This window comes from Nyctereutes procyonoides, unplaced genomic scaffold (assembly GCF_905146905.1).
Source record: "Nyctereutes procyonoides isolate TBG_1078 unplaced genomic scaffold, NYPRO_anot_genome, whole genome shotgun sequence".
NCBI classification, from domain to species: domain Eukaryota; kingdom Metazoa; phylum Chordata; class Mammalia; order Carnivora; family Canidae; genus Nyctereutes; species Nyctereutes procyonoides.
The window spans coordinates 26,711,635-26,732,071 of NW_026575120.1; the positions used below are offsets into that span (position 1 = coordinate 26,711,635).

The following is a 20,437-nucleotide window of genomic DNA, read 5'->3' on the forward strand; positions in this document are numbered from 1 at the left end:
CCTGGCCCCATGCCCTGCTGCCTGCAGAATGTGTATCCTACCTCCCCGGCCGGATCAGAAGCTCTTGGAGGGTAGGTGTCACGTATCAAGCACCCATGGGGATACCTGAGACCTCAGACCAAGCCTATGGTGATGGCTGACATTGCCAGACTCTACTAGACTTCACGGTCAGCATGGGATTGGGAAGACAAGATTCTCTTCCCTCGTTTTTCCCTGTCCAGGAACTCTGTCATACATACTCACTTGCATGGGCTCGGGGTGGCACTTGGGCACACGTGTAGACATGGCTAAAACGCCGGCCTGAGGAGGTCAGGTACCAATGCTGGATGGCAGGCTGGGGGTCGTACTCTGTGACCGCCACCCCGTTCACTGCTGTCATCATGAGCATATTGATCACCTCATTGGAGAGCTTGGTCCGCTCATCGGTCCTGATCCGGTTCATGGCACTGAAGCCCCGCTCACAGCAGGAGGTGGAGATGGGCACACAGACCACCACCGCCACGAGCCTGCTTAGCAGGGGGAAACGGTAGTGCTGGGCCAGGGCGTTCTTACACAGCATGGAGAATGGGAGGTTCTTGGCGATGGCTTTCAGGCCCAGCCACTCCTCCAGGAGTGCTTCCTCGCTGTACCCCGCAGGGAGGGAAAGCTCAAAGTATCTGGCAAGGGCAAGAATATCATCGTTCCCAAAACTGGCGAGTTCAATCCCACTTGGCCAGGCCATGGTGTCGAACACCTCCATGTTCTTGAGCTGCGGGGGACGGTCCATGTCAAACCTTTGCTGGAGGTACTTGATCCCAGTCAGGATCATTCTTTCCCGGTCTGCCTGGAAGCGCTGCTCTGCCACCTCCATTCTGTCCAGGAAGATGCCATGGAGCTGCCCATCCTGGAAGCCGGCGTTGAACTCTTCCTCTTTGGGCCCAGCCTGGTGACGGAGGGTCTCCAGGGCGACATAGGCCCGTCCCAGTGTGGAGTTCACCTCTGTAATCAGCACGATGTCCTTCTGGCACACCTCAGACAGAGGCCTGTAGATGCTCAGGAAGTCCAAAAGGAAGTGGCAGAACTTGACGAAATGGAAGCTTTTCATCAGCTTCAGCATGCCTTTGGCCCTGTGCCCGGTCTGGCCCCCTGCGTCCGCCATGCCCTGGAGGTGCCGGGCCAGGGCAGGCCAGCTCACGATGAGCGCGTTCAACGTGCGCCTCTTGCTGGCCACCCACCTGACAGCGTTCAGGTCCTTTAGGCGGATGATTTCCTGCTCTAGTGAAGCCGCGCCTTCCTGCAGCTCATTCAGCCTTTTATTTGAGGACTGATAAAACTTGAAGACAGTTCGAATGTGCCGGTCACACTTCTTCACCAGATCGATGCCCCCGCAAGCATCTACCACGGCCAGGTGCAGCCGATGGGCGACACAGTGAATGGGTAGCAGCTGGGGGATGACCTCCTGGAACTTCTCCACCAGACCTCCTCTGCAGCTCAGCATGGTTGAGCCATCAGTTCCCAGACCCACGACCCACCCAGGCTTCCGGAAAGGGATGTCCAGTTCATCTAGGGCAGAGATGATGGTCTCGAAGTACCCATCCACCGTCTCACTGTAGAGAGGGGCCAAAGTGATGTACGACTCTTTCACCTCCATCCCCTTAAAGTAGCGGATATAAATCCCCACGCAGGACGGGTCGGAGGCGTCTGTGGAACTGTCCAACAACACACTCACGCAAGGGGAGTTTCGGATGTCCTCGAGGATCTCCTTCTTCAGAGTCTCAGAGATGTACTTGATGAACTGAGTACATGCGGTGCGATTTCGGTACTTGCCCAGGATCATGGTCCCGGTGCTTTGGAGGAGTTGCAGGATCTTCTCAAAGTCATTTAGAGGCCGCGAGTGGTAGGCAATGGAGTAGGCGGCGTTGAAGAAGTGCTCCATGTTCGCCATCAGGTCACTGGAGATCTCTGGGACTAGCGCAGCCTGTGGGGAGTCTTCCTTGATTTTAACAGTGTTGACACAGAGCTTGTGTGCTTTGCTGACCTCGTGGTATTTTAAAGTCTCCACTTTAAAAGGCCCCGTGTAACCTCGGACTAACCGGGATGATTTGTCATGGAGACTAGGTCTTTCTTTGCAAGCTGAGCAGAAAAGCTTGGTCTCCTTTGGGTCGATTACTAACCATGGGAATTGCCCAAACCATGATCTCTGAATTGAACGGGGTCTGTAAGTCCTCTTGATTTTCCTAGGTCCATCTACTTCGACTTCACAAAGGCTGGAATTGCAGTAGGACCTACATGTCTCCATAGAAGGAGCTAGAAGCACTGCAGAGTCTACAGCCAAGGCTTGTGTGTCTGCCTCTCTTATGGCCACCATCTTCTTCTTCCCTTTGGAGCAAATAAAAATGTGCTTGGTTATGCTGCTGTAACTCTTCAGGCTCCTATCAGTTAAGACATCCCAATTTACTGAGTATCCCTTATGCAAAGCAGAGATGAATGTGATCCACCTTTCTAGAGATCATTAGTGACTTCTCTTCACACTCTTCCCTATTATTATCTATGCAAGTTAGCCTGCTCCCTAAGAGATGTGTGCTAATCCTCTTGGGCTCTTTAGCCAGCCTCCCCATCTCTATCCACACAGCTACCCTGGGATCATGTGACACCAGATGCTAATAAGCCTAAGTAGCCACCTTGGCCATGGATGCTATTGGATAAACAGGTGACTTTAATCCTCTTTCAAGGCAGCACAAAGAAATGAGGTTAAACATCCAAGTCTTCTTATAAGGCTTAGAAAGAAGGGAAGTAGAACAGTACACACAGCAGCTACTAGCCAGTAAGCCTTAGGCTAATACACAGAACAGTGACCTCTCATAGACCAGTGGTGCTGCCACTAAACACCAGAGGAGGAGAGGACAAGGGCAGCTCGCAGTCCTGCAGGTCACACAGCAACTCATGACCGGGGCCTCCTGCACGCTTCCCCTGCCAGCTCTGCCACGGATCCTGCTAGCACTTCCGCTCATCAAAGCACCCTGTTTTTCCCCATACTGTCCCCATTTCCCAGGTTATTCGACACTTAGAGGGCAGAGTTAATTTCTTATTCATCTTTGTCTAGCAGAGCCTGATACAAGGCCTGGTGCACAACAGGAGGGGGGACAGGGATGGATGAGTGAACACTGTGCAGCTTGCCATGGCCACACGGGCCCCAGGATGTGCCCCTCAGAACTCAGTGGGTCAAGACTCACCTGAAGGACGACCTTTGCCCCACCGTGGCCCGTCTGGATCCTTGATCCAGGGTGCAGCTCGACGTTCCAATTTTAAGATCAAGTCTGGTTTGGCGGCAGCTGGCCCTAGAGACAGAGTCACACTGAGGCCACTGCTATGGACCATCAAGTTAAGTATCCTGCCTGAAGCTATTCAAGGAAACTGAAATATTCAGGGATGCCTCTGGGTCTGTCTCTTAAATAAAGTCTATTCAGCTAGAGCTGTGATGAAAACATACCTATCTTGCGTGCCAATCTATTCTTAAAACCCAAGAAGCAGTCAGATTCAGGTGCATCCATGAGCCAGGAGAAGTCACGTCCTTGGCTCCGTGGGCCAGCCACGGGAGCCAGGAATAGGAGTCAGCTAAAGGCATCTGGAGGGAAGGTGGACATGGGAGGAAACACGGGATGCAAGAGGAGGAGGGGACAGAGGTGACGAAGAAAGTCACACGAGAAGTGGAAGATGGCGACTGGCTGGCACCATATGCTGTGCCCAGTGCCCCTAGAGCCACCATGGCTGGCCATGGGGTAGGTGTCTGACTGCACGGGTTAGTTCCAGGGGCACTTAAAAGGCCCCTTAAAAATGTCCACCGCCTACAATGGAACCTTCAATCTGACTTGAGGAGACTCCTGCCTTTGGCTTAAGCACTGCCCTTTATTTAAGACATGAATATTCTCAGGGATATGAAGAGAAATTGCTTTCTTGATTTAAAATAAAATCCATTAAAATAAAATAAAATCCATTAATATTGGTTTACATGCTTGGGTATGTGTGTGAATGTGTGCATAAACTTTCTTTGGAAGGACACAGGAACAACTGCTAACTGTGGGTGCCTCTGGCGCAATAGTCAGTACTGGCACCCTTCAACTTTTGGGTCACTTGGATACAGTCATTTATTTCTATTTGTTATAGGTGTGTGTATGTATCCATATATTTACTAAATCATATTTAATAAAATATAATTAAATACATTGTTAAAGTATAGACTGAACACACCCTTCTTAAAACATCTCTAAAATGAGGGCAAAGGAGCAATAATAACACAAAGAAATGTTAGTATGTTTTTAGAAGGAAAAGAGACAAAATCGCAAAACAAACAGAGCTGAACACCAAATGCTGGCAAAGGGGGCAGCAAGGAGAAAGAAGAGAGTCTGACTGCAGAATCCCCAAAAGGCTGGAGACTGGAGCCCCAGGCAGAAGGTGGGTAAGGGAGTGGGTAAGGAACAGGTGGAAAGGACAAGTGTGCAGTCTGCCGATACCACTCGAGCCCGGGGCCTCCCACCTCCCCAGGGAACTGGAGAACACCGTCACGCTTACCCACCTTCACCCAAGGAGGAAAATGGAGATTTAGTTAGAAAAACTGAACCAGAAAGTTCCAGACCCAGGGATGGTGGGGACAGTGGAAGAGGAAGAAGTGTTGCAGTGATGAAGGGTCTGTGTTCTGAAAGGTACCATACTCAGATCCAAGAACACAGGCTCGGCTCCTGGCCCTAAGCAGGGCACTTGGGCAAGTCTTCCTTGGAGAAACAGAGTTGCCCCCCTCTACCCCCTCCTGCCCCAAAGGCCCTGGGACACTGACTTTGCAGGCTCTTCAGTGAGACTGGCAGTGAAAGCTACCCCGTGATGAGCACCAGCCATACACAGAGCTGCCAGCCAGGTTCCTCAAAGCTTTACTCTTAAACCTGAATGAACCGCAGGGTATTTAATTAAGACAAGCCTCTAATATGAAACCAGTAGGAAAAGGGATCAGAGGAACTAAAGAAACCACAGTGAACAAAACGGAACTCCAGAACACCAGAATTCACGTTCCCAGATAGAAAAGCTGTGAAAGTCATCTGCAAAAGGAGCAATAAGGGCTTTTAGAGTAAAAATAAGATAGAAGAGGGGTGCCTGGGTGGCTCAGTCAGCTAGGCTTCAGACTCTTGGTTTCGGCTCAGGTCGTGATCTTGGGGTCGTGGGATCAAGCCCTGTGTGGGGCTCTGTGCTCAGTGCAGAATCTGCTGGAGGTTATCTCCCTCTCCCTCTGCTCCTCCCCCAGCTCTCTCTCTCTCTCTCTCTCTCTCTCTCTCTCTCAAATAAATAAATCTTAAAAAAAATGATAGAAGAAATTAGAACATTCAACAGACTTGTTGGGAAAAAACTTGAGAAAATCTCCAAGAAAGTAAAACAAAAAAGAGAAGCAGAAAATAGAAGAAGAAAAAAATAAAACAGAATCAGAGGCTCAATTTAGGAAGTCCAGTATATAACTAATAAGATTTTCTGATAGAAAGAAAAGAGAAAATCGATAGGAAGAAATCCTATAAGAACATTTCCCCAAACTGGAAAACGTGAATTTTCTCATGGAAAGGAAGCAGTGGATGCCCAGGATGAGAGTGAAAAATTGCTGATGTTGTTAAACAGTTCAGAACACTGGACTAGATCTTAAAATCTTTCAGAGAAGAAAAAAATAGGCTGTGTTCAAAGATTTAGTTATAAAAAGGTGTTTATATTTCTCATCAGCACCAGTAAATCCTAAAGGCAATGCTTTCAAAATACTGAGAAAAACTATTCCCAACCTAGAATTCTATGCCCATCTAAGCTTCCAACTATAAGGGCATGTCCTCCCGTGCACCCTGTCTGGGGAAGTTACTGGAAGATGAGCTCCAACAAAAGGAAGATGTAAACTTGGAGGAAGGGATGGAGCCAGGGGAGGGGAGTGGGACAAAGGAAAGTGTGGGACCACAGCTGTGCAGGCCCAGAGCATAACCAGTTCAGACAGAGCAGGAGAAGGGGAGACCCGATAACAAACGTCCCCAGAAAAAGACTGAAACTGATCCATCATGGGATGTCTGATCATGAGGAAGAGACTCTCAGAAGGGTTATTATAATTACATGGCAGAGCTGGAGAAGAATCGTTGAGTACAGAAAATCAGTAAAATAAAAAATAAGAAAATATTTCAATTCCAGAGGAGGATGGAGACTCCTACAACAAAGGAAAATCATTATACTATGCTACTTTGATCAAAAATAAGTAATGTGTCATCAATAATTAGTCAAATAATTTATACTGAACTAATCAAGAAAGTGTGATGTACTTGTTCTGAGAGGGTGGAGGGACAGAGTGGGGGCCCGGGGTGGTGGATAAGGGCTGGGCCTGCATCTTCCACGGCAGAAATTAAAAAAAAATCCATCTAAAATCAACAAATAAAGAATAGCAATAAACATATGCAACAGGACATGGAAGTGTGAGTCTGCCTGCCTGTTTTGGTTTAAGGTCCAAAAAGGTAGGAGCCAACTGTCCCTCCTCCCAAAGCCAGACCACCGAGGCCTGATTAGGTAAAGAAGGCGGCTGAAACACTGGGCTGTGACCCAAGCCCTCGGAGCGCTGGGAGTGAAAAGGTCAGGAAGCTATTAGGGGTATTTTTTGAAAGATATGTTAGGTGTATTGTGAGCCCCATGGGGAGGGCTGGAGTGGGCTACTTTTCCCTGATCTTAAGCCTAACGGGAATGACATCCTGACCGTAATCCGCTGGGCTCTGGGGATCCTCCTGAATCCAGGCCTGGAAAATATTAAAGGCAGAATCTGACTGATGGGTTCTTTCATGGTGGCCACGTCAGAAACAGCCTACATTCCAGGGTTTGTCAGAGCAAAGGACACATGTTTTCTGTGGTCCACATGTGGCCCCTGAGGGAAAGAAAAGAAGCCTGGAGCCACCTCAAGGGCCTCTGCCCCTGACTGTGTGTTGGCAGCCCAAGAACGAGCCCACATGGGGCTGACTGCCAAAGCAGACATTCACCCCTATAGAGGGGACTGTGGTGAGTGGTGGTGGTGGGGGAGCGTAGAACCCACAAACTCACCCAGACAATCAGCTTTCTACTATCCCAGCCACAAGTGGATGCCAGGATGCCATTGGCTGTGCCTCTCCTCCCCACTCACCTGCCACTGTTCCCACCCAGGACACAGCAGAAGTCCTAGAACAAGCTGGGGGTAGGAGGAGAGTGCCCTTCTTCCTACCACCAGGTTCCAGATTCCAGACCTGGGGCAGGCGCAGGTAGAAGAGGTGAGAAACGTTAGCTTTAGATGAAGTCCAGTTTTCTTACTACTACACAAAGACCATACTTTTGTTTCCTAATTTGGGGGGAGAGTATATATTTTTATATTATTTCAAACTTATTTAAAAGTTTCAATAATAACACGAGGAACTCCAATCACTTACATTTTGTCCCATTGCTGTATCAGGCCGATGTGTTCATGTGGCCTGCCCCTCCTCCCTTTATGTATGTGTATGAATAACATATAAATAATATACATGCAATATTTTTCTGAACCATTGAGAGTAAATTGCTTCCATACCCCCTTTATCCCTAAATTCTTCTACGTGTATCACTCAAGAGAAAGGACATTCTCTTCTGGGGTAGGTGGAATTCTAACATGAGCTCCAGTGGCCCTGGCCCTTCCTCATCCCTGCTTCCTGTGCTGTGAGTGGAACCTACGACCTGACGTCACACTCATGATTATGTGACATTACAAGGCAAAAGAGAGGCCATCTGGATGACTTCACCTGACTACATCTGCCCTTTAAAAGCAGAGTCAGTCGGCTTCAAAGCACCAGCAGGGTTTGACACACTGCTGCCGGCCTGAGGATGGAGAAGGCCACGTGGAGGGGACTGAAGAGCAGCCTGTAGAAGCTGAGAATGATCCCTGGTGGAAAACCAGCGAGCAAATGGGGATTGCAGTCCTACAACTGAAAGGAACTGAATGCTGCCAACAACCTAAATGCGGTTGGCAGTGATTCTTCTTCCCAGAGCTTCCTGGAGGGAGGCCAGCCTGATAGACACCCTGACTTTGGCTACGTGAGAACCCAGCTGAGCCCATCAGGACTTCTGCCCTCCAGAACTGCAAGGCAATAAATGAGTTAAAAATTTAGCCACTTGGGATCCCTGGGTGGCGCAGCGGTTTGGCGCCTGCCTTTGGCCCAGGGCGCGATCCTGGAGACCCGGGATCGAATCCCACATCAGGCTCCCGGTGCATGGAGCCTGCTTCTCCCTCTGCCTGTGTCTCTGCCTCTCTCTCTCTCTCTCTGTGACTATCATAAAAAAAAAAAAAATTTAGCCACTAGATTTGTGATAATTTATTGTGTGGAACTGATTTCACCTAGCTAAAGAAAAAACAGAACGAGGCCACAGCTTGAATAGAGCCCCAGATCAAATACTCATAATCACCCAGTCAAATCCTAAAATGCCCATGTTTCTCCTACTGGGGACACTGGCCTTAAACAAAACTTAAGCTATCTTCATAACAGTGTGATCTTACTATAGCCTCTAAGCCAGTTGGCTACGTGCAAGAAACCTCACCCAGTGCTCCTACCCTAAAAAATAATGTATGCTTTTAGTAACCTATCACAATTTTTTAAAAAACCCAAAGTACTCCCTCATTCATATTTTATAAACTGAGCTTTAAATGGTGAAAGCCAAGCTTTAACCACTTTGGATTTGAAGTCTCCCTGTTTGTGAATAGTTCCTTTCTTGCTCAATATAGTATTTGTATCAAGTAAAGCTCTCTGAATTTTCTTTTGACAACCCAAGGGATGAGGAAAAAAAGCTGCACAGAGCTGATCCAAACATGTAGTGATGGAGAAGAATAAAGCTGTCTTCTGAGTGTATCCTATGAGGTTCACTCTTTTGAAAATTATGTCTGCATGGATTTCCTAGAAGTCATGAGGTACGTTACCAGAGGAAGCAGCTAAGTCTCTGGCGACAAGGACCCAGAAGCAGAGAAAGGTGGGATGTTTTTGGTTTAAGTCTTGTTAGAACTACGCAGATAAAAGAAGTAATATTTGTAAATATTTGTAAATAATAACTAGAAACACACAGACCAAATATCCCCAAATATATTGGCCTCATTTATATTTTCCTTGGGGATAGGCCACATTTGCCTGCCACCCCCACCACATTGGCCCCTGGAATACTGTACCCTAACCAGACTTCTTGAAAGCTGTAGCTACAATATTGCCAAAACCCTTTTCTTTTTGTTCCTTCAGAACTAGTGAGACAGAAGGAAATTGCAAACAGATTTTTCTAAGTCTTAGTAATTAAAAAATGGCAGAGGGGGCCTAACTATAGCAAGATCATGCATGCATGCAACGAGCATGTGTGCACGCAAGCGCACGCACACACACACACACACACACACACACACACACACACACACACACCATTCCATAGAAATGGTTTGGCTTACAAAGACAAACTTCTGATCTTCCAGGGTAGCTCCATCCCAAGGTGGGCAGGCCATACCTGTGAACCACTGGGGGACAGCTGCCCTGGGGCCCTACCTTGGTTCTCTTCCAGCTCCTACACTGCCCCCACTTGGAAGCCCTGACATATGGGCTACCACCATATAGCAGGTGGCCTCCTACACACCGTATGAGCCACCTGAACTACTCATCTCTCACGGAAGGCCCTCCCACTCAGTTTTGGTTTCTACCAAGAGGCATGACTTTTTGCCCCAGCTATGTGAGGTCTAGCTGTATTTGATTACATCACCTATAGAAAAGGCACTGCCCACTGAAGTGCATGATCTGCCACTTAGCATGTGATGACACTTTTACTCATAAAAACAAGGGCTACCACACAGTCCCTCTATTGGCATGTCTCCTTTTGTTAACGACAAATAATAGTTTCTTAACAGTGGAATCTAACTGAGTTTTCTTTTTGGGGGAAAGCAAGAGATGTCATCAAATATGGCCAAAGTCTAAAACCAGAATTTAAAGTATGGAAATAAAAGAATATCAATATAGAATACAGAATATAAAATAATTCCAAATAAACAAGTCTACACAAGAAAAGGCTGAAACAGGAAAGCATTGAAAACAAAACACAAACCTCTTCTTTTCTACCTAAACAAAGTGACTGTCCTCTGCAGGTTCAATCCTATTGATAGGACAGCTGATGAGGCTGAGGAGGGTGTGACAGGAGTGAACTTACCCTGAAAACATTCCATCTGCTGAAAAGCTTCAGTCTATGCAATTTAACTGCCAAACAACTGATGGAAATTAAAGTTCAACTACACAAATTGAGGTTGTCTTTATAAGAATGGGTAAAATAATTATAAAATCTAAAAGAACAAACCTACTAGATGTAAACCCCAACAAGAACAATGGAAGAATTAGCTGGGTTTCCTCAAAGGATCTAAGCAAAAGGAAGTCAACAGGACAAATAACCCCAGGACCATAATGCCCCAGCATCTGAGGTGAGCTGAGCTGCAGCAACATGATCTGATCACCCAGGGCAGCCAGTCCCCTTTCTCCAGGCAGTTCTCATGGAGAGAGGGAGCTAGCAGTGACTTTCACAGAAGGTCTGAAAGAGCCTCGCAAACTAGCAATCTTAGGCTAGGGGCCTGAGGATGGGAGCAGAGACTTTTAGAAAATTCTGAAACTGTTTGTGTTTAAGAAGTCTCACCTTATACTTGGTGTATTATCATTATTACATAAACAACATGATTAGCACAAATCTTGAAACAAAAAGAGATGGGAGTCCAAGTGGCAATAAACAACCACAAGCAGGAAGTGTAAGGGACACACAATGCCCAGAATAGAAAGAATTTCAGTTTCTTCTCCAGCTTCTAGCGAGATGGCTGGGATTCCCAGGTCTGTTTTCTTGTCTGAAAATACTACTACTACTACCTGCCTGCGAGGTTTGGTTTAAGGATTAGAGAGAATACATATGAAACTCAACACAGGACCCACGCTCAGTACTCATTGACAGCAGAAGCCACTGTTAGGATTTCCAGATGAAAGAATAAAAGAAAGACACAGAAGCTTCCTAAAACACCCAGGATAAGCAGATGACAGTATTTCAAGATAAAATATAAGAAATATTAAAAATGGATGGGAGATTTTGTTCAAAGGCCAACATAACTTTTCTTGGTGTGATTACAATGGCGTTTTCTTTTTCAAAATCTTGGTTTACCTCAAGAAGTTCTATTTGTTAAAAAAAATAATTGAAAAATAGTACCAAATACTATTTGATTTTCAACTCTTAAATGGTGGACAATGGTGGATAAGAAGTGTGGGAGAAAAAAAAAAAAAAAAAACACTTATCCAAGCAAAATAGTGCCTGCACTGTGTTTCAACACTGTTTTATATCCCAGTGATCAGCTCAATGCCCTTTAAAAGGTAATTTTTAAACATACAAATGATTTATGTTTGGCCCCAATTATATTCTGATGGCTCCTTAAAATAAATGCTTTTATACCTCACACATGAAAACTGTCAAAATCAGACAGCAGTTAAAGGGTAATCACTGGAGACCTAATTAAGGTCACAAAAGAACCATAAATGCAGTTCTGTTCCTAGATTTCTGTACCCATTTTAGTCCCACAGACGACTGACAAGGACAGCCCCATTCTCTAGAAAGCCTTCCCTGACCCCTGCCTGCAACCCTCAAGCAAAATTGATTGCCCTTCCTCTGATTTTACTTATTGTTCATCCAAACAAAACGTAAGCCAGACTGAACTGTCCCTTATTTCCCCAGTTAGTGAAGATTTCCCCATTCCAGACTTATATGAGTTAAAAAGAAAATAACCAAATGCTTACATGGAGCACTGCCAGCCCTGGCTGGCAGGAGACACCCTGTGGTCAATACCACTCACCTATTGCTTTCACTACAACTTTCCACAGGGGCCCCAAGGGCAAAGCATGTTATTACTCTGTGTTCAAGGAAAAGCCAACTTCTTGTAAGTGGGTGTGTATTTCTTAAAAATGAATTTCCCCTTCATTCTCACTGCTTATAAACAGTGCGGGCAGTAGTGATGCTCTCTGAAGGCATACTTCGTTTCAAGCACCCTGGGCCTAGGGTCTGATGACAACACCTCTACCGTCACAAAAAAACCACTTTTACATCACTTCTGAATGGGGAGCCATACATACATTGCAAACAATAAAAATGAGCACACACCTCAGAAATGTTCAGAAAATAATCCATATCTTAGCTGCACATGGAAGAAGCCCTGGTATAAACCAAGGGCTAGGACATCAATTAAGTCACAAATATTCTTAGTTTTCATTCTGCAGAAGTCACAATGCAGATTGCTGCTGTATTGCTGAGTCGTGTACAGCAGCCTCCTCTGTAAGGCTGCTGTTCGTGGATACACTAGTTAAGTAAAGAGCTTCCTAGGATGAAAAGTTGTTTTCCACTTTTTGGTGCCCTAAGAACCTGGGGTATCTGATGGAAACAGCAGGCAAAGAGATCAAGAGGCAGATGTAAGAGATGGCACTCTTCTGAGAAGGTAACGAGCACTATCATGTTCATCTTTCTCCAAGGTCCCCCCTAGTGACAGCCGAGCCAAGACCACTGACCCTTGCTGGCCCCTGGGCACGAGGAAGCAGCCCTGGCATAGAAGAAGGAGAGGCACCTCCATGCCTCTGCCCATGCTGTCCCTCCCCGTCACATCCAGATGGCCTTCCTTCTCTCTGTCCACCTGTCCTGTCCACCAACTCAGTTAAAACATGTCATACTCTGTAAACTTTCCTGATACCTCCCTTCAATGCCCAACAAAATGAAATCACCCTTCTCTAGCAGCCTCTGGGCACCTTTCCTGAACCTCTTTTACAGAGCTTGTGCTATTTTAGAATTTCTTATTCAAGTGTCTATTTCTCCTGAAAACCTGCTAGCCCCTTGAAAGCAGAGAGCTTGCTTCATTTGTGTTCATCTGGTGCATGGGAAGTGTTCAATAACTCTTTGGTGGAGGATGGATGATGGATGGAGAGATGGATGAAGAGGGGATAAAGTACAGTATCCCAAAGCAGGGAGAGTTCTGAGGTTCAAAAAATAGAATCCCTCTCTGCCTACGTACAGGGAGAGGGCAGAAATGGGAAAATGACCACCAGAGACGGCTGCCCTTGTGGGTTTCCCATGTCAGACGATGGTGGCGAACAAAGGTCTACATGAATCTTTACCCAGGGAAGCCAACAGCTCATAATTCATCCGCATCACGTCTCTGTACAGCTCCTTCTGCCGCTTGACTAGCATGCCCCACTCCTCCCGGGTGAAATACACAGCCACATCCTCAAACACCACAGGAACCTCCTCAAACAGCCCCTCTTCAGAAGGATCCTGCAACAAAGAGCAGCAGTCACTCAACACGCCTCTTCTGCCAGACACCCAGCGTGGTACTCTCAGGGTCCTTGTCAAGGCCTGTTTTTCTTGGGAGGCTTGCCAAGAGGCCCAGATATGACTCTGAGGAATTAATGTATCCATCGAAAGTCAAAGAAGCAAATTTGTGAGGCCCCAAGTTAGTAGGTAAAACACAAATAAGCCTCAGTCTGATCCTAGGGTGTCTTAGGAGGAAATAAAAATGCAGTGAAGAACAGAAGCCCTAGCAGAGCCTTACAAATGCACCTTGCCCTCTACAGTCCTAAGGGGGTTCCTTCTATTCATCTATGACTATGCCTCCAGCACCTGCTAAGATGTTCCACTGGGAGAGGAAGGAAGAAGTAGTACAGAAGAACGAGAGATGGTGATATTCAGTGACTTGGTTTACACGTGCCTTATTGCTAAAAGAATTCAAATTACAAATGGCTAGACATATTTTATTAGCTTCTAACACTCAGAAGGAATATGAACATGAAGAGTAATGAACTTTGTCACTTTTCTAGCTTCTGGAAAAATTTAAGCTTACTGACTTTATCTGGGCCCTTATGATGTGAGGTAAGAGGAACACCTGAGCTATTCTCCTTGGAAAACCGGAAGGGTAGTCAAAATGATTTCTAGTATAATCCTGCTTATGTAAAATAGTTGAGAGATGGCAAAGGATCTCATTACTCAAAATTTCAGATAACACAGTATTCTTATAGCCAACTTTGCAAAGAACTAAGAACTTACAAAGTACCCGTGAGGTGAGAGCTAGAGCTTCAGGACCCGCTGTGCACAGGGAGCAGAGGGGGAGCGCTGGCTGGCGACCACACTCTGGCACAGGCCAGCACCACAAGAGCCCTTGGACTTGGGCCATGTCCATCTCCCTGACGCTCTGTTTCCCCATCAAGTTGAGTTCAATTGTACTTGCTCTACCAGCCTCAGAGCAGCATCAAAGACATTACATAAAACAACGTGTTGTGTGAGGAAATTTTGCAATGTTTTAACAGTGCTGGGTAATTCTGAAGGTACAGTTGAAAAAATCTCTGAAATTAATTATTTCTGGTTGTGTATTATTTATTGAGTTCTGTGATTTCTCTAGGTTGTGGATAAAGATTATCATCCTAAAAAAAAAAAGATTATCATCCTGAACTTAGATGTTTCCCTTATATCAGAAATTGGAATGTTCTGTCCCACTAATTATGTTTTGTTATCTGTGAAAGGAGATGAAAATAATAGGGCTGTTGTCTTAAATAAATGAGATATAATACAGGGCACCTGGGTAGCCTTGTTGGTTAAGTGCCAACTCTTGGTTTTGGCTCAGGTCATGATCTCAAAGTGGTGAGCTGAAGCCCTTCATCAGGCTCCATATTCAGTGTGGAGTCTGCTTGAGATTCTCCCTCTCCCTCTGCTCATCCCCCTATGCGCACTCACGCTGTCTCTGAAATAAATGAATGAATGAATAAATGAGATAACACTAGTAAAGCACATAAAACAGTGCCCGACATACCATAAGCATGCTAGGATACAGAACACACCCTTATAATGTTTGCAGCAGGTATGGCTATTTTAATTTTCCCAGCATTGTCATACCACACTATTGTTCCTGGTATGGAATCCTTCCCTTTGAGACATGGCAATCACTACAAGCACATTACCTGGCCGCAGGGTTCAGCAGCGTCATTACACAAAATGGTGACATTTGAAGAGCTGTGTGTATCATCAACAATTTCTTTTTGCCTAAACTCAGAAATGCAGTCTAGATACAATGCTGGAAGTGTTCCATGCCCCCCGGGGTCCTCCAGTTCGGCTCCTGGGCTGGGCAGGAGCTGGGCCACGTTGTCATAGGCTCCCAGAGGTCCTGGGGGGTACAAGATGGGGTAATCTGCCGTGAAGAGGTGCTCTGGGCTGCCCAGTACATCTACAGATTCCTCTCGGATGCTATGGAAACGGTCCGCCCAGATGGGATCCCGAGCTGCCAAGGCATTGACACAGAACAGGTGAGCTTTGCTCTTGGCATGGTATTTGAGAGTCTCCACCTTGAATGGTCCTGTATAACCTTCTATTAATCTTGACCGTTTGTCCCTGACAGATGGGTACTCGCGGCAAGCAGAGCAAAATAGAGCCGTCTGTTCCTCATTCATGACCAACCATGGGAATTGTGCAAACCAAGACTTCTGGATAGAGCGGGGTTTCAAGGGTTTTTTGCTTTTCCCTGCATAGTCTACCGCAGTGTTGCCACACTCTGTGCTGACATGGGACAGGCAAGCTTTCTTCTGCGGTGGCACATCCTGTCCAGCTTCTCTGGCTGGACTTTGCACATTCCTTTCTTCCATGCAGCCCACCTTGTTTTTCCCTTTGGAGAAAAGAAACCAATGGAATTTGCTCTGAAATCCTATAGTTAGGGCTACTGCAGCTTATGAGCCTCTTGGCTATAGCAAATAGGAAACCTGGAAATGACATGCAAGAGTGGCACAGGCTCTGCTTGGAATCTCTTTCAACCCCCAGCTCCCCAGGCCTACCTCATTTGACCTGGAAGAAAATCACAAGAGCTTTAAGCATCTCCCTCTTTATTAAATTAAATTTAATTAATTAATTAACTAATTTTAAGATTTTATTTATTTATTTATCCATGAGAGACACAGAGAAAGGCAGAGGCATAGGCAGAGGGAGAAGCAGGTGTCTCGCAGGGAGCCTAATGTGGAACTCGATCCCGCATTCCGGAATCATGACCTGAGCCAAAGGCAGAAGCTCAACCGCTGAGCCACCCAGGCATCCCTTAAATTTAAATTTAAAGGGCAAATATGGCCAAAAATAGATCTCTACAGTTTTAGCTTTGCAAACTAAGATAGTGGCGCCACCTTCAGGAGTTCCAACTTATTTATGGATAAGAATACTGAACTCTGGGCACCTGGGTGGTGCATTCGGTGAAGCGTCTGCCTTCGGCTCAGGTCACGATCTTGGGGTCTGTGGATCAGCCCCGCATTGGGTTTCCTGCAGGGAACCTGCTTCTCCCTCTCCCTCTGCCCCTCTCCCTGCTTGTGTGCTCTCTCACTTTTGCTCTCTCTCAAATAATAAATAATAAAAAAAAGAGCGTTGAACTTCATAAAATGTCAGTTAATGAAGGTAATTAAAAACGAAATACTCAAGTCTATGCTCAGCAGGAATCCCCTTCTATGGTAACCCCACTACACGGGCATTTGCACTTTGCTCACGTGTCTTTGGGGCAAGTGAACAACCTACCTTCTGGGTACATGGCTGTGGTCCCCAGAGTCAGCCTTAAGCTGTGATCCATTTTTAAGTAACTTCCCCCTGGGGTTGCTACTCCAGCCCTCCATTTTTTTTTTTTAAAGATTTTATTTATTTATCCGTGAGAAACAGAGAGAAAGAGAGAGAGAGAGGCAGAGACCCAGGCAAGGGATACCCCTGCAGGGAGCCCGATGTGGGACTCGATCCCAGGTCTCCAGGATCACATCCTGAGCTGAAGGCAGACATTTTAACCGCTGAGCCACCCAGGGGTCCCTACTCCAGCCCTCCGGAGAAACACAAGTCGTCTCTGACACCATAGCCCCTTCAAAGATGCGAAAACTCTCACAAACTCACTGCGATTTTTCTTCCTCAAGCTAAACTAGAAGTTTCTTTATTCACTCCTCGGTTGAAACGTGAGTTAGGCAGCGCTGAACTCCTCAAGAACCATTTCCTATGTACCAACATAAGTGCAGATGCCTGGTGGCCAAGGACTCAACAGTATTTGCTCCAGGCCAACAGACCAGTCTACACAACTGTAGCCAACCCAGGAGCACAAAGTGGCTAAAAAGGAGTAAGCAGGTTCAAAATGAAGAGCCAACCCTGGGAAAACAAAACAATTTAGTATCTCTGAAGCCTTGGGCTTCCTGTAGTCCATCTGAGACAGGTCACAAGAGAAAGCAGATTCCTATGAGTTGGCTCCTGTAAGAGCTTGTTCTGTCTCCCTTTTCTCCTGCAGCAGGGGCTGCTTAAAACTAAGCAGCATCTCATCTAACGACTAGATGTCATCTGGCCTGGCCCTAGCCAAGCCAGGCTTATCAAAGGAGAAAAGCCAAGATAAATCCCTAGAACTTAGTGGAGATCTGTTCATTCATTCGGCAATTATTTATTGTGCAATTGCTGTGTGCCTGGCATTGTCCTCAGCACCGGGAATATAGCAGCCGGTAAGACAGAGGCATGCCTTTATGGAAGTTAGCATATATAATTATAAATCAACATATACTCCCAGGCAGGGGCACAGCGGCTCAGCTGTGCTCAGCAGCTGAGCATCTGCCTTTGGCTCAGGGCGTGATCCCGGGATTCTGGGATCGAATTCCACATCAGGCTCCTTGCAGGGAGCCTGCTTCTCCCTCTGCCTATGTCTTTGCCTCTCTCTGTGTCTCTCATGAATAAATAAATAAAATCTTTATATAAAAAATACTCTTGGGCAGCCCTGGTGGCTCAGTGGTTTAGCGCTGCCTTTGGCCTGTGGTGTGATCCTGGGGACCCGGGATCGAGTCCCACGTCGGGCTCCCTGCATGGAGCCTGCTTCCTCCTCTGCCTGTGTCTCTGCCTCTCTCTCTCTCTCTCTGTGTCTGCCATGAATAAATAAAATCTTTAAAAAGAAATATTCTTAGGTAGAAATAAAATAAAGGGAGATGGACAGGTGGAACAATGGAGTAATGCTGGAGGAGGTGTGTATATTTCAGATAAGGTCGCGGCTGGGGAAGGAGAGCATTCATGTGTGAGTTGGCAGAGAACAGGGAGAGGCCAAGGATAAGACAGGAGTCCTGGTGCCCATCTTTCCACTCCTTCTCTCCAGCTGGCATCCCTGGTCCTGTGCAGGTCCACACTCACCTGGGTGGTGGCTCAGGAGAGTCCTCTGGCCCTGGACATTGCCTAGCCATGGCTCTGGCCCCCGCTCAAACTTATAGAACAGCTCTGGGTTGGCAATAGTTGGTCCTGAGTCAGGAACAGAGAGAAGCACTTATGAAGTCTTGGATCCAGGTCACATCACAACATAAAGGAAGGGTCTTTATGGGACATCCTCTCCACACCGTAAGATCAAGGACACAAGTAGGAGTCTTGATGCTTTAGCATGGTGGTTTGGAAACTCAGATAGAAACTCACATATCCATGAGACCCCTAGAAGAATGGGGCGGGGGTCTAAGCAAATGCAATGAGGCTAAAAAGGTATGAAAACTACTACTTCAGAACAGAGGCTCATAAACTCAAATGCTGAGAGGGACCAGATACCATAACTGAGGAAACCAGGCCAGGCAAGGAGGCTGTGGTGACCTGTTGGGGGGGAGGGGGGTAGCTGCTGCTTCTCTCCAGGGGAGGCCACCACGTGGAATGCAGGGTCAGTGCTGCCAGACCGTCCTGCTTTTCAAGAGAAACCAGAAATCATAATTCCATGTGAAAACTCCCAGTGTTAAATATTGACAATTTATTTAAATATTGTAAAGAAACTGGGGTGCCTGGCTGGCTCAGTTGGAAGAGCCTGTGGCTCTTGATCTCGGAGTCATGAGTTCAAGCCCCATGTTAGGTATAGAGATTACTTAAATAAATTTTAAAAAATTTATTTTAAATATTGTTAAAAACTCAAGCAAAAGTCACAAAAGCAAAAAAAAAAAAAAAAAAAAAAAAGGCCCATGAGCTGCTACTCTACAAATTTTGGTATAAAAGAACGAGCAGTTTTCAAACTGGTTTTGGCACACATAGGAGGACACCCAACCCAGCTGCAATCCTTCCACCTATAGAGCTGAGACTGTTGCTCCCATTAGTCTGGGTGGTTCAGTTGGTTAAGCATCTGACTCTGTATCGGCTCAGGTCATGATCTCAGGATGGTGGGATCAGGCCCTGAGCTGGGCTCTGTGCTCAGCGTAGATTCTACTGGAGATTCTCTTTCCCTTTCCTTCCACCCCTCTCCCCACTCTTTCTCTAAATAAATAAATAAAATCTTACAACAACAAAAAAAAAGTGAAAGGGTTTGGTCGAAGGCACACCAGTGTCACATGGTGGAGGATGGAACTAAGAGCAGGTTCCCACATGGCAGATGACACTCTTTCTACTACCATGCACTACCTCCAGTGCCCTACAGGCACCTGAAACAAAATCCACACTGCAGTTCCACAGACCATAATATGGTGAGTCATCAGGGTCCAGTGTTGACATGTCCGACTTCCCCACTTCTCTTGGCCAATTAAAGAGGAGAAAAGAAAGGGTGGTATGTGAATCCAGGTGCAGTTAAGTTACAAATGGGACTGAGCAGATGAATTATGTAAATAGGCCTGAAAAAAATGGTAGGATACCAGAAAATTCTCAAGTATGTCATAATTGGATACAGTTTGGAATGGTGGTCCAGACTCAGGTGGTGGGAAAGAGAACAGGAGCCCATACCTAGCTGTGCCACCAGCTTGTCAGAACCACAGATCTCCTTCTGTTGCTGACTCAGCAGCATCCATTCCTCCTGAAGCAAGTATACAGTGATGTCATCAAACGTCACAGGAGCCTGGAGGGAAAAATGGCACCAACTAAGTACCAACATCCTCCTTAGTTTTCCACATCTGTGTTCATGACCACCTGAGGGCGCCTGTACTCTGGGCACCTATCAGACTGGGGGGGAGGGGCATTGTCCATCTACATAGAGACCTTTCTCACCTTCTGGGTCCAAGTCACAGTGGGAATGAGACTTTCTTCTAGGAAGGGCCACACACCGAAACACAAGTCATCAAGAAGGCTGACTCAGGAATTCCATTATCCTTTCCCTGTGTGCTCTTCGCCTGCCACAGTACCCAGCACTTCTCCGCAAGAGCCTCAGCAACAACCTATGGCACATGCTTGTGCAAAATCTTGAACCTGGTAAGGAGAATGTATCTGATTCCTGGAAACAGTCCAAAGTCATTCAGAACTATGTCAATGAAATCAGTGATCAAGATAGGCAAAGCTTTAGAGTAGAGAACCATATCCCACGGGGTTTGTAAAGTGGCTCTGTTCTGCCAAAAAGGGGTATGCAGTTCAGAAAACATTTTCAGGAGTACTGGAGTGAGATGGCAGATTGGACAAGCACTCTGAATTTTGTATC

General features: G+C 46.3%; 1 protein-coding gene across 5 annotated transcripts in view; it reads right to left on the reverse strand.

Moving 5' to 3' along the window:
- ZNF862 (zinc finger protein 862) overlaps positions 1 to 20,437 on the reverse strand; it is a 36,843-nt gene that overhangs the window by 4,486 nt on the left and 11,920 nt on the right. For 2 of the 5 annotated variants that reach the window (XM_055335006.1, XM_055335008.1), the window contains exons 2-8: positions 20,014 to 20,211; positions 19,753 to 19,864; positions 18,208 to 18,312; positions 15,003 to 15,700; positions 13,170 to 13,326; positions 3,213 to 3,317; positions 244 to 2,358 (exon numbers count right to left, since the gene is read on the reverse strand). In XM_055335006.1, coding sequence (XP_055190981.1) covers positions 244 to 2,358; positions 3,213 to 3,317; positions 13,170 to 13,326; positions 15,003 to 15,700; positions 18,208 to 18,312; positions 19,753 to 19,813 — 3,241 coding nt within the window. In that variant the 5' untranslated portion in view covers positions 19,814 to 19,864; positions 20,014 to 20,211. The remainder of the gene's footprint in view (positions 1 to 243; positions 2,359 to 3,212; positions 3,318 to 13,169; positions 13,327 to 15,002; positions 15,701 to 18,207; positions 18,313 to 19,752; positions 19,865 to 20,013; positions 20,212 to 20,437) is intronic. The other 3 variants (XM_055335007.1, XM_055335009.1, XM_055335005.1) reach the window with 3 other exon arrangements.